This window comes from Etheostoma spectabile, chromosome 5, assembly GCF_008692095.1.
Source record: "Etheostoma spectabile isolate EspeVRDwgs_2016 chromosome 5, UIUC_Espe_1.0, whole genome shotgun sequence".
Taxonomy (NCBI): domain Eukaryota; kingdom Metazoa; phylum Chordata; class Actinopteri; order Perciformes; family Percidae; genus Etheostoma; species Etheostoma spectabile.
In genome coordinates, this window is record NC_045737.1 from 27,658,125 (window position 1) to 27,672,661 (window position 14,537).

A 14,537-nucleotide genomic window follows, 5' to 3' on the forward strand; every position below is an offset into this window, starting at 1 on the left:
GGAAATACACTTATGCTTTCTTACCAAGAATGATTTACATTACTTGTCATTTAGCTGACGCTTTTATCCAAAACAACTTACAATTGTTATTTATGTCAGAGGTTGCACGCCTTTGGAGCAACTAGGGGTTTAATGTCTTGCTCAGGGACACGTTGGTTCATGTATAGCAGTGGGAATCGAACCCTGGTCTTCCACACCCTAGGCATGGGTCCTATCTACTGCGCCATCACCTCCCAATTCTATGAAAAGATCAATACCACATGTCTCTACAGTAAGTATGAAGCTTCAGCCGGCAGCCAGCTAGCTTTGCTTAGCACAAAGACAGGAAATGGGGACACAAACTACTAAACAACAGGCATGGCTTATCTGCTGATCTTGGCCAAATGCAGTAAATGGAAACCCTTATTTGCTGTGTGTCCAATCAGGCAATTCTGTACTTCCATTTGCTATTTTAATTGCACATCTGTACTTCCGTTTGCTATTTTAATTACACACAAGTATGGCAAAATGCAGTGCACTACGAGTAACAGTTCAAACGTTGAGTGTGTAACGCTGGACTCCCCTCACCCTCAACAGTCACCGTCTTTGTCGTGGAGCAGAAGCTACGGGACCACCAACATATTTTCACACTTGAACCATAAATCCAGCTTAACCGGCTGCTGGTTTTAGCATTATTAAACGGATAGAAATGAGTGCGTTTTCAATCTTCTCAATCAACGCTCAGCAAGAAAGCAAATAAGTGTATTTTTTTTTTTAAATAGCAAACCATTGCTTCAAATATTTTGTGCAAATAACTACCAATATTCTAAAAGCAAACAGTGGTTTATCAATATATCTGTCATCAAACATTGCACCTTCACACCATAGATCAATATCCTCCCACAGTCCATTCTCTCCACATACTGAGTAGTTTAGTAGGCTCCTGGTCTTATAGCCTTCCTCACATTGGTAAAACACCACACTGCCAATGTGTGATGTGCCGTCCCAAAGCGTTTTAGCATGAGGTTTAAAAACAGGCTCTTGACAATTGATTTCTACAAAAAAAGACAGCAAGTCATTGTAGAAAATTGTTAAAACCAATGAGACAGGTTTCTAGATACAATTGACACATCCTGAATAAATGCGTGGAATGGCAGTTAAATAACAGTCATACTGTTCAATTACAGCATGCACATTATGATATATTGTTGACATTTGAGAGGATAGCATTATTTCTTTCTATGGAGGCAGGCATCCCAATACTGTCTAGACTAATTTATGTATCACCTTGACAGAGCAGGGAGGCTTCATCCCATTCTCCACTGGCAGTACAAACTGAAACATTTCCCTCTCCAACACTGCGATATCCAGAGTTACACTGATAAACAACCTGAGAGCCCACAGTAGAGATTTTATCCCACAGCATGATTGAATGTGGGATGGGTTGGGGCACACCACAGTGAACCTCTAAAAAGGATGGAAATTGCAATATTTAACTGAGTAAAGTCAGTGATTATTTGATAATGGAAAACAATGCCAACCACAGCATTAACATCATTTGGAGCAGGTTGTTACCTTTGCATGAGATGTTTGGTTTTGTCCAGTAACCACCAACTGTGCACAATGATATGTTATTTCCTTCATTGTGATAAAATCCGATTTTACAGTAATAGATCACAGTGCTTCCAGGGGTGGAGCTGCCATTCCACACCTGCCCAGTATAGGGCAGTATAGGAGGGTCCCCACATAACATCTCTGGGACAGGAAATGATGCACACAGAGGAGTTATAGAGAGGTGAAATCCCTCCCCTTCCGGTGGACCTCATGGGACCTTAATTCGGAAAAAATGTGAACAGGGAGAGACCTTGTTTTTTGATCCCGTTTGAATTGAGCCATGGATTACACATATGATGTTCGTCAATTTAAAAGATCATTTTTCAACTGAAGAAAGTCTCAGTTAGCCGTAGGTTTGTTGTACCACTTAGTTTTGTGTAAAACCGGTCAGTGAACTACAGCTCTCGTCTCACGCAATTTAGATCACCTTGCATGATGCTCGGCTTAGCACTGTTCCACTAAATGTGACGTTATCGCACCGGTTGTGTTTTATCCAGTGACGTTTTGCAAGGAGAGAAGCGAAAGAATGAGGAAGATCTGCTGCTCATAAGAGTAACGTTACATCCCGGTACCAAACACACAGACGTAGCTTCAGCAAGACGTCATCCATGCTTTGAAATGTCTAGTTTATCTAATTACATGTTTTTACATTCTTATACTTCAACAAATTTTAAAAGGTTCCATGAATGTTGCTTTGGGGTGCTTTTATAATACTGTATCTGAAGTTTTTATAAGACCCTTGTGGTCCCTAATACCGTAAATTTAAGTTCTTTATATAGACCTTAGTGGTCCCTAATACTGTATCTGAAGTCTTCTTTTATATAGACCTTGGGGGTCCCCCAATACTGTTATCTGAAGTCTCTTTTATAGGACCTTAGTGGTCCCCCAATACTGTATCGAAGTTTTCTTTTATAGACATTAGTGGTCCCTAATACTGTATCTGAGTCTTTATATAGACCTTGGTGGTCCCCCAATACTGTATCTGAAGTTTTTTATATAGACCTTAGTGGTCCTAATACTGGATTGAAGTCTCTTTATAAGCCTTAGGGGGTCCCTATACTGTATCTGAAGTCTTTTATATAGACCTTTGTGGTCCCTAATACGTATCTAAGTCTTTTATAAACCCTTTGTGGTTTCCGGCCTAAACGTATCTGAAGTCCCCTTATATAGACCTTTGTGGTCCCTAAAACTGGGATCTGAAGTCCTTTATATGGGCCTTAGTGGTCCCTAATACTGTATCTGAAGTCTCTCTATAGGACCTTAGTGGTCCTAATACCTGTATCGAAAATCTCTTTATAAGACCTAGTGGTCCCAATACTGGATCTGAGTCTCTTATTTTAGACCTTATGGTCCCTAAAACTGTATTGAAGTCTCTTTATATAGACCTTAGGGTCCCTAATACGTATCTGAAGTCTCTTTTATATAGACCTTAGTGGTCCCTAAAACTGATCTGAAGTCTCTTTTATAGACCTTAGTTTGGGCCCCTAATACTGATCTGAAGTCCCCTTATATAGACCTTTGTGGTCCCTAATACTGTATCTGAAGTTTTCTTTATAGACCTTAGTGGTCCCTAATACTGTATCTGAAGTCTCTTTATATAGACCTTAGTGGTTCCCTAATACTGGATCTGAAGTCTCTTTCCCAAAATTCAGTCTTGGTGCAGAATTCCAGCCTCTAGACCCAGTCCCACAATGAGCTTTCCTTATGTAACCGGTAGGTTAAATACATAGTCAAGTGAGACATCACGTGAGGCACATGGAAATAAATACCAGTCCGGTAAGTTCCGACTTACTCAGGAACCGCCTGATTTGGTTTTGTGTCTGTTTTGAGGAGAGTTCATTTTGTTTGGATATTGACTTTTAATCTGCACCGACTTTTTAGAAACCTAGTGGTTGCTTAAATCCTTTTTTAGTGACATATAATTGGTTCATTTTACTGGTAACGTTGCATGTTTTGCATGTTGTGTTTATTTGCAGTCTTTTGTTATATGATCCACCCACTGCAACCACTTACTCTTCACTTCAATAGTCTTCACTTCAAATCATTTCTCCTCTCCTACTACATTTTGTAATTTTGGTTGTTATGTCTTTTTTCATTGCACTGGTTCTGTTAACTTATTTTTTTTCCCATCTGAGCTTTCATTTTCTCAACGACAGAGCAGGATACCCAGGGCTCGGTTTACACCTATCACCATTTCTAGCCACTGGGGGGTCATAGGCAGGCGGGGGGAACTCATTAATGTTAAAAAAACTCATAAATATCTTTTAAACGGACAAACATCATATTTGTAATCCATGGGTCAAACGGGATCAAAAATATTATTTTTTTCTCCGTTCACTACCACTAAAATCTTTTCTGAATTAAGGTCCCATGGTGATCCACCGGAAGGGGAGGGACTTCGCCTCTACATACAGAATGAAATACAATACTTTAAGAGTGCATAAAATGCAAGTTTTATTGTAATTAATTCTTAGCAATTTCAATAAAGTGGAAGTGCACATAAGGATCTGTGCACAGCATACCCATGCCATGCTACAGTCACACAGGTGATTTGATTAGCTCTTCTCAGGACTGTGTGGCCATGCAAAGACAATAAACCAGAGGCACGTTCAATCTCAATATGATGTGCACCATTTTTCTACAGCTCTTTCCCCCACAGAGAGGGGACATCCCACGTCCCCACTTCCACCCGTGTGGCAGCGCACCCACCTTCACAGGTTCCTCTCACAGGTGGTGGGCCCATGGGATGGAGAGGGAGGTGCCAAGTTGCTTTTTCAAGCTGTGCCCATCCGGGCTCCGTGGCAAACCCAGCCACCAGGAACTCGCTGACAAGCCCTCCGTCTGGGCCCGGCTCCAGACGGGGGCCCCAGGCTTCCTCCGGGCAGAGTAACTTCACCTCTTCCTGGATGACTCATAGTTTTTGGGGGGGCTTTTCCCTTTCCTTAATTGTGTTTAATATCTTTTTTGTGCATGTAATAGGTTTAAAGGTTGTATTATTATTATTATTATTATTATTATTATTATTATTATTAAAAAGTGTAAAAGGCCAAAGTTATTGTAGTCCCACCTTTACATTCGTGAAACCATGTAAACCTCTAAATATAATTAGGAACCTAAAAATTTGCATAATATCAGCTCTTAAATGAGCCTGTTGCTGATGTTTTGTTGGTGCTGAATGTGGCCCAGGACTTGGTGGCCGTGCACAAACTAATAAGCCAGGGCCACGCTCAGCCCCGACAAAACGTAGCAACACTTTTTTTTCACTGAAACGGGGGTGCTTTGAACACCCCGTTATGTGTGCAAGCACTGTGCCTTTTTCTTACCCCGAGTTGACATACAGCACATGTCTCTGCTGATGGGGCATCGCCTGGGACACAGCCAATAGACGAGAGAAAAGGTTTCTCAAAGACGTGTCACACCGTTCAAAGGAAACCATGTCGTTTAACCAGGAAACCGAGATTGAACGTGCTCCTGGACATGTGACCCACCTGTCTGTGTGTTAAGGCCGGTGTCATTTTGTTTTGTAAAACATATTATGTATTCTTTTCCTAAAACTAGCTACACAATGTCATGGCAGAACATGATAGAAATAATTTCCTACCATTTCATGTTTGAAGAGAAAACCATATCAGGGGGTTTCAGTCATTGTTTGAATTACCTTGGCACAACAGAGTTGGGGGGGTCCACTGAGCGTTTTCATTACAGATTGATACGTTATCTCCTCCTTGGTTATAAAAGCCATCTTTACAAACATAGAGCACAGTGCTGCCAGGAGTTGAATTACTGTCCCACACCTGCTCAGTGGATTCAATTATAGGGGGACTTCCACACAAGGTCTCTACAAAAAATAACATGCACCACAAACATGTACCATGAACACCAGGATGCATGAGTTAAAGGAAGTTAAAGTGCAATTGATAAAACAGTGACTGTACCTTGACAGAGCACGGACGGCCTCTCCCACTGTCCAGCAGCGGTACAGATGGAAACATTGCCCTTTCCAACATTATGATATCCAGAGTTACACTGGTAAAGCACCTCGGTGCCCATTCTTGACCTCTTATTCCACAGCATGTGAGAGTGAGGTAGGGCAGGGGGCGAGCCACAGTCAACCTCTGAGGGCCAAAGCAGTGACATGCTGCATGAAACCGTATTCTCTGGAAAATCTCCCAGAACTATGTCCGGCCGATTACTTTCATGATCCCTGTACTCCTGAAACTGGTTGAAAACTCACTGGAAAAAGCTGCACTGTCATCAGTGGGAGATTTAATATACTATCATATTTAAAGGATAGGTTCATTATGTTTCAAGCAAGTACTGTATTAAGACTTGTGAACCTAACATTGTGAACCTATGCTTTAAAAACACTTATGCTTGCGCCTTGTTTATAGGCACTCGTAACTGCTTACATGGGGTTGTAACTGTGAGGTCAACTGATGGGCTCTTTGTTTGTCCACAGCTCAAAGATATTCAGTTCACGGTCACAGAAGAGTAAAGAAACTAGAAAATATTTATATTAAAGAAGCTGGAATCTTTTTAATTTTTCTACTCTTTTTTTAAATAAAAAAATTACTCAAACTGATTATCAAAGTAGTTGCCAATAATTAATAGTAGAAAACTAAAGATCAATTGATTAATCTTTAAAGCTCTACTCTGTCTTTTAGACATATTATAATAATAAGCAATATTTCAGCATAAGAGTGACTAATGAGCCAATATTAGTGTAGTTAGATTGATATAATAAACACTATGTGAATTCCCTAATGATGCTGAAAATGTTTGGTATTGCATTGTTATGTTGCCTACTGGGGCTGGTTGACAAACCCAATATATTGAATTTCCAATATTGGGAAGTTCTTATTGTATAAAAGCCACTGCAACGTTGGCTTCAAATCCAGGTATTAGTTATAGCATTGAATATTAATGAATTAATGTACACATCAAAGTAAAAGACAAAAACATTCAAGGCAATCCAGATATTTTCCGGTGAACAGACCAACAGACATTTTTTACCATGGCTAAAATTATTAGCATATTATTATTAGCTTATTATACAATTTTAGTATGATACAATTTATCAAGATAAATGGGCCAATTCATAGAGCTATAGCCTTGAGGTCATATCTACCAACCCTATGTGTGTCACATGTACCTTATACAAATTGAATTGGCACTATTAGGAAGTTAGGAATCAGAAAAATGCACCCTTCTAGATCATAAAGGTCACAAGCACCTACACTCACCGGCCACTTTATTAGGTACCCCATGCTAGTAACGGGTTTGGACCCTTTTTGCCTTCAGAACTGCCTCAATTCTCGTGGCTAGATTCAACAAGGGCTGGAAGCATTCCTCAGGGAGTTTGGTCCATGTTTACATGATGGCATCACACAGTTGCCGCAGATTTGATGGCTGCACATCCATGATGCGAATCTCCCGTTCCCCACACATCCCAAAATGCTCTATTGGATTGAGATCTGGTGACTGTGGAGGCCATTTGAGTACAGCCAACTCATTGTCATGTTCAGAAACCATTCTGTGATGATTCCAGCTTTATGACATGGCGCATTATCCTGCTGAAGTAGCCATCAGAAGTTGGGTACATTATGGTCATAAAGGGATGGACATGGTCAGCAACAATACTCAGGTAGGCTGTGGCGTTGCAACGATGCTCAATTGGTACCAAGGGGCCCAAGAGTGCCAAGAAAATATTCCCCACACCATGACAACCACCACCACCAGCCTGAACTGTTAATACAAGGCAGGATGGATCCATGCTTTCATGTTGTAGACCCAAATTCTGACCCTACCATCCGACTGTCGCAGCAGAAATCGAGACTCATCAACCAGGCAACTTTTTTCCCAATCTTCTATTGTCCAATTCGATGAGCTTGTGCAAATTGTAGTCTCAGTTTCCTGTTCTTAGCTGAAGAGTGGCACCCGTGTGGTCTTCTGCTGCTGTAGCCCATCTGCCTCAAGTTGGACGTATGTGCGTTCAGAGATGCTCTTCTGCCCACTTGGTTGTAACGGTGGTTATTTGAGTCACTGTTGCCCTTCTATCAGCTCGAACCAGTCTGGCCATTCTCCTCTGACCTCTGGCATCAACAAGACATTTCCGCCCACAGAACTGCCGCTCCACTGATGTTTTTTTCTTTTTCGGACCATTCTCTGTAAAACCCCAGGATGGGTTTTGCTTTAAAATCCCCGTTTGATTTCCCGTTTTTTGAAAAAACTCAGACCCCCCCCTTTTGGCACCCCAAAAATCCTGCCAAAGTTTTAAAGTCACCAAACCCCTTTCTTTTCCCCTACGGATGCCCCTTTTTAAATGCGGGTTCTTTTTGACCTGGCTACATGCCCAAAAGCCCCGAAATTGCCCCCCATGTTTATTGGGTGCTTAGAAAAAAAAGTTTAACCCACATTTTGGGCCGGGGTACCTAAAAAAGGGCCGGGGAGTGACAATCAAAAAAGCCAGCCGGCGATGGGCGATAAAATTTTTAATATTTTATATTTTGAAGGGGAAAAAAAAAGGGTTGTGGAGAAAGGGGAAATATTTTTTTTTTGGGTGTTTTTTTACCCCTTTAAGACCAGGGGGGTCCCTTTTTCCCATCCCCTCACCCACAAAGCCGGGCGGGTTTTCTCCCTCCCCCCCCACAAAGCCTTTCATCAGCCAAAAATGGCCACGCTGCGTTTGGTCCCTGTGTTGACAGCCGCACTGTTTTCCCCCACAGGGGCCGGCGGGGCCCCAGCCAAACCCTGCTGGGACAAAAATAAAAAATCAAATTAAAGGCACTGTTTTGGCCCCCTGAAAACACCTCTTCCTGGATTTTTTCATTTTTGCAGCAACCCCAAAGGGGGGCACCCCACTCCGGGATTAAAAATTCAATTTTTTTTCAAAAGGCTAACGCCCATGAACAACCCCCATGTGAAATTTACCACCACCTAATTGTCTAATCAAATTTGGGCCCACGCACTCTGGGCCATTCCTTCCCCCCCCCGCCTTTTGGGAAAAATTTTTTCGGGATAGAGCAACGCACCCAAAACCCACAAGGGTCTCCCACGGCGGGGAGTAACATTCAACTAGGCTCGCATTTGCCAACCCCCCTCCACAGTGTGCTGAAGGGTCTGGGGTGTCCCCCCTGTTTCCGGATAGGAAAAAAAGGGTCCCGGGTTTTTTAAAATTTCTATAAACAATCACAAATTGGGGTCTTGGGGCGGGAAATTGCGCCGACAGACAACAGCCCTTTGCAAAAATACTTTGGGGGTAACTTGTTTTAACTTTATTTTTTAATAAAAATTTTTTACCATTCAATTCCCAAACAAAATTTAAAAACCCTTTTTGTTCCCAAAAAAACAATTCAACATGGACTACCTAAAAATCTAACATAAATTTTCAAATTAAAAATGCCTATTGGTGAAAAAAAAAAAAAAAACCTTTTAACCCTTTCTGCTATAGGTAAAAGTAACCATCCACAGACAGGGTTAAACCCCAAGTTCACTGTGCCACATGTAGGTTTTTTTCTTAAAACATAAATTTTAAAAATTTTTTTTTCAATAGCGTAGTATTCTCTGCACTAAAAAAGTAATATATGAAGGCTTTAGGCCGCCCTACATGTTATTGTAGGCCCAGTTTAATATGCAACTTCATTTTTTACAATATATGTAGTGGGGGTCGCTGCTCCGTCTCTTTCTCAGTAAAGGGGTCCTTTGCTTAAAAAACATTGAACACCCCTGCTTTAAAGGGTTTGAAAGTCCATCTATGCTTATCCAAATCCCATTAAAACAGTTTTACCTTTGCAGGAAGCTTTGTCTCTGTGAGGATGGAAGGGCTCCGCTCCATTGTGGACTCGATGTCCCAGCCGGCAACTGCAGTCAAAACTGCCCTCAAGATTCCTGCACTGACCTCCCTCTCCACACAGGCCTGTGGCCATGCACTCATCAATGTCTGCAATGGCAAATGAGCACATGACATGAAACAGTATTAATAATTCTGTCTGCCACTGTTTCCTTTTCTGTACTGTTATGCCTTTAACAGCCCTTTAAAAAAAAGAAACCCAGGTCCAGCCTGAACTCACCCTGGCAGTGGGTTCCATCATTTGGGATGAAGATGGCCATGTTGTTTGAAGGGCTGTATCCAGCCAGGCAGGTACAGTAGTAGCTGCCATGTGTGTTCTGGCAAGTGGTGTGTTGCCCACAGATCTTACTGGCTCCTATCTGACACTCATCTTTATCTGGAGGAAAAAATAGGTATCAATTCAAAAGAGGAGTTGAAATGTTATTAATTCCACCTGTGTTTAATTTCCTTCGCTGTAAAATCGTGATTTTTTTGCTCAAAGTTATCATGATACCGTACATATACCATATTTTTTGTGTCGTTTTCTTTTGGGGTGCAAATGTTCAATGTGCAACAAGTTTCTTCCCCAGACTACTTTGGAAAGGCAACTCATGAATGACTGTTCCTGTGTTGAGAAACATTAAAGCCCCCATATTCTGCTCATTTTCAGGTTCACAATTGTATTAAGAGGTTGTCCCAGAACAGGTTTCCATGGTTTCATTTTGAAAAAACACCATACTATTGTTGTACCGCACATTGCTGCAGATCCTGTTTTCACCCTGTGTGTTTAGGTCTCTGTTTTAGCTCCAGAGTGAGACATCGCACTAGTTTAAGATCCAGAGTGAGACATCTCACAAGTAAGATCCCATCAGCTAGATAACTCTTTCTCCAGCTTTGGTCAGTCCAAGGCAGGATCAGCGGGAGACTTCTTCTAGACCAGGGCCACTTGTGGAATACCTGCACAACAGGACAGGAAGTATTTTTTCGGAGATTTGGGGCAATAGTGGCTGGGGGAGCAGTGTTTAGCCATTTAAATGAGCTAGCACGTACGTTAGCCACCCGTCTCTAGTGATGTAGAAAGCCGTGCAGATGTTGGAAACACTCACCCGGAGACTGAAGGGCAGAGGACATCAGAAACCAGATCCACTCACAACACCATGGCTAGTTTTTTTTCCTAAGTGTGTACGTGTGTGGAAGCACCAGAACACAAAAAAACCCCCAAAACCAAGAAAAAAGTGATTTTCTGTCAAAAAAACAGCAAGTAAGAATTGTGGAAAAAAACTTGAAAAAAAGACAAAAATTGTCAAAAGGTGACATGTTGAAAAAAAAACTATGGGAAAAAACAACTCAAAAACAACAAAAACCTAAAAAAATAAAATAAAAAAAGATAAATTGTCCAAAAGAAATTTTTGAAGGAAATAAGTGTTTCATTTTCCAAATTACGCAACAGACATTTCTGAAAAGGTGTTTTAAATTATCTCACAGAAGAAGAAAAAATGTTTCCTACCTTGACAGAAGGTTCTCCCATTTCCAACAAACCCGTAATTGCAGTTACAAACTTTGCCAGAGCCGTCTGACTTATCGTCACATGTGGCGTTAGCGTGGCAGGAGGCACACACGTCCAGAGTGAAGCCTTCTGCTGCTCTCCTTTCTGAGAGGATAGAAAGAACATCTGTCCGTCAGTCAATATCTTCAGAGGTTTTTCCACACCTTCTCAAATTTTCAGTGATACACAACGATAAAAAAAAAAATTGAGATATTAGATAATCACCGAATGTGAATAATGGGACAAAGAGCCACCAGTATTCTACCTGCAATGACACAGAGCAGAAAAGCCATGATCATTGCTCCGTTTCTATCGGCCATCCTCTCTGAGTGTCTTCCTCTCGCTCTCTTTACTTCACCAGACACTAACCTCCTCATCCCATCTTCTTTTTTCCATCCTTTACTTCTGTCTTGTGGACAACGATGACACTGAGCGGATTTGATAACCAGGACTAAGAGGATGCGGTGAGTGGGGGAGCTGAGGTCACTCTGAGATATAGCTCCTTTTCTCAATGTTCCTCTTGCAGCTAGTGGGTTTTGTGGCTTAATCTGTCATTCCCTGACACATTCAGTTACACTTCACATGTGTTGATACGCTCAGGGCCCACTCTGGTGAACTGCATATTCATGCTGCGGTGGCTGATAAGGGCTATTTTTGGCCTAAAGAACCTGTTGGATGCCCTCTTACAAACATTGTGGCCTTTTAAGTGTCTTTTAAAATCTTGTCAACCGCATTGTTACTAAATGCGTACAAATATGAGCTAAGGGTAAGGGTCTTTAGATGACCAGTACATATTATAATGCTATGTTATGAATACCATGGTACACACTTACCCTTGGTTAAATGCAATTTAAAGACTTTGGAACTGTTATTAAATTAAATGTGACTTAATTAAGTCTGATTATAATACAGAAATATCTTCAACCAACCAAAATCCCTCCTTGTCCTACCACAGGGTCTGTAGTAGGTAGTGCTGAGGGGGTGTCAGTTGGCCCGCTGTGGGAGGGGAAGATAAGTGTGGTGAGCTGCTATCTTTGAGCCCAGCATGGTCCTAAGTGGGGTATCTGTCACTCAAACCAACCAGCTACCGCCTCCCACCAGCGCCTGCTGGACTGGACTGATATACCCCCGTCTGTCCCTCGGCGCACACAGCCCCCAAAACTGCCTGATCAGTAAGTCTTTGTGTGGGCCCAAATCTGACTTGAAGTGTCCTTCTTTTCTACTTGATTTTCTTTGTCACTTGGTGTGTATTGCCATTCCTGGTAACCCAGCTCAGTAGGAAACCGCACAACCACTTCAGTAAGAAGCACCTACGTCAGGGAATCGACCATTTACAGCAAATGGTTCTAGAGTGACAGAAAAGCCTCTGCTCTTGAATAACAGGTGCAGGCTTTCCACTATTGGCAGGTGTTTAGTGATGTCAGCACAACAGAATCACATGGCACATATGTTGACAATATTTCACCAAAACAAACACACTGAATGCTCGTTTCCCTCATTAAACACTTGCACAGCTGCAATAACGGACAGTACAGGGACAGCGAGAGCACAGATATGGAAAACAACACTAAAATGTTTCACAAAAGGGAAGAGGAGAGATTTGTTGGTACAGTACTACCCTTCTTTGCAGCTTAGCACCACTAACTGCCGATCAGTGGGATGGCATTAACCATCTGCAGGACTTGTACCACGGCACCCCTGGGCACATTCAAGGTTGATTTACTGTACTGTCATTCAGAGGTTGCATAATGAAACAAGTTGTAGTCCCTTTATGCTACAATAAGAAAACAATTTTCATGGTGGAGTACAGAAGATGAGTTGCTGAATCTCACATCCTGAAGAAAGCAGCCGTTCTGTAGTCTGGTGGTAATCCAGATTGTGGCTCCTCCCATTGCGTGGTCTTATCATTGAATGTAATCCAGCCGATGATCGTGGTGTCATTTGCAAGCAGTAGGGGGATAAGCATCCAGCCCTGGGGGGCCCCGATAGAGTGAAGCAGGTGCAGCCATAAATACAAATGGATGGGGGGGGGAGCTAAAATCAACAAACGGCATTCTGATGTAGCGGTTATCTTCATGATGTCTGAGGGCTGAGTGGAGGGCAGTGGACTCTGCAACTGCGTCCAAATGGGGACCCACGTGTAAAAGCACTACTCCATAGCACTACTAGAGTCCACACTTTTAAGTTCAGGATCCATTGCAACCGGAACCAAAGTTGCATAACATTGGCATGCTGATGGAATCAGTGCGTTCTTCCTGTCGGTGTATTTGGTAAAATGCATGACTAAACAAAGAATGTACAAGTAGACGCAAAAATTGGTCATTGGGGATTTCTTTATTTGTCGTTAGCACCTAATCTTTGCAGACCTGTGTAGTTATTACAAAGTCTATTATTAATATCAAACATCACTGGAACATGCATTTTTTAGTATCAAAATTGTATTCTAGATTTCAGAGGTATGTTTGTTAAACTTAAAAATTATTATCTTTACTGATTAAATTCCTTCAATGTAAATCAAACAGAAAGCATAAATACTGAGTTTAGTTGCTGACATTTGAGATGGTCAAAAAATATGTTTAGTGTTTTAATGCGTTTCTTTTAATTTACAATAATGGCTCTGTAAAATCAGAAAAAATGTGAGCAAAAGAAAAATTCTGAAAACAAAACTCATTACAGTATGTCTCTCATACGTATAAATGTGCTCTGCACACCCACGTAACCCAGTAGCATGCAGTAAACGTTTGCCGGAGTGATCAGAAAAGAGTCACGGACAGCTTTACACTAGGCTTGCACAATTCACCATGTTTTTATCTTAGAATTAATATCACGATTCTCTGCCACAATTTTTTGACCATGACAAAACAAACCTAATTGGCAGTAACAAACAGATTTTTTTGGCACCTATAGCACATAGCTCATCACCACAAGCCTGTAGACAGAGAGGCTTTAATGAAGAGAAGGGAGAGCTTTAAAACCTATTTCATACAGTTTATGTTTAAAACTCAGAGAAGAAGTAGCAGCGTTTGGGATGCAGTTGGCTCGTAAAATTAAATGATCAAAGTCTTTTTTGTTTTAACTCGTGAACAGGGTGTATCGAGATCACGCGTTTATAATGATTAATCGTGCAGGCCTACTTTCCAGTCCTGATCTTGGACACAAAAACCTCTGCTTTGTCATAAAATAGAGCAGAAACAGCAGTGTTTCTTTCCACGTGCAATCTCAACTTTCCCGGGCGGAGGTGCTTCAGGAGCTAGAGATTCCTCCTTACACTCTGACACTGAGCCACTGGAGGTGGACAACAGCCTCCCACACACCAGGTCAGCAGCTTTTCCATCCATGACGGACAAATCAGTCACTGTTTTCTCTCTTCAGCGACATATCTCCATCGTCGTCATCATCTATTAGCACAAACTCCTTGAGGTAGACCATCGCCACACCATGGAGACTGTGGTTCTCTGCTGATTCCTCCATGGTGTGGACATCCACAAAGGTCAGAGTTGAAGTCTCTGTCAGGGCCTCATGTGGGTCTGTGGAGTTGTCCTCTGGCCCTGAACAGGCCTGGCTGCTCGA

The 14,537-nt window shown here is 41.8% G+C and overlaps 1 protein-coding gene across 6 annotated transcripts in view; it reads right to left on the reverse strand.

Annotated features, from left to right (window-relative positions):
- susd1 (sushi domain containing 1) overlaps positions 1-11,555 on the reverse strand; it is a 23,064-nt gene extending 11,509 nt beyond the window's left edge. For 2 of the 6 annotated variants that reach the window (XM_032515418.1, XM_032515416.1), the window contains exons 1-9: positions 11,233-11,554; positions 10,929-11,072; positions 9,663-9,818; positions 9,380-9,532; positions 5,529-5,708; positions 5,252-5,431; positions 1,555-1,734; positions 1,267-1,446; positions 855-1,034 (exon numbers count right to left, since the gene is read on the reverse strand). In XM_032515418.1, coding sequence (XP_032371309.1) covers positions 855-1,034; positions 1,267-1,446; positions 1,555-1,734; positions 5,252-5,431; positions 5,529-5,708; positions 9,380-9,532; positions 9,663-9,818; positions 10,929-11,072; positions 11,233-11,344 — 1,465 coding nt within the window. In that variant the 5' untranslated portion in view covers positions 11,345-11,554. Of the gene's footprint in view, positions 1-854; positions 1,035-1,266; positions 1,447-1,554; positions 1,735-5,251; positions 5,432-5,528; positions 5,709-9,379; positions 9,533-9,662; positions 9,819-10,928; positions 11,073-11,232 lie in introns of all 6 variants that reach the window. The other 4 variants (XM_032515419.1, XM_032515417.1, XM_032515420.1 and 1 more) reach the window with 4 other exon arrangements.
- Between the last annotated feature and the right edge of the window lie 2,982 nt (positions 11,556-14,537).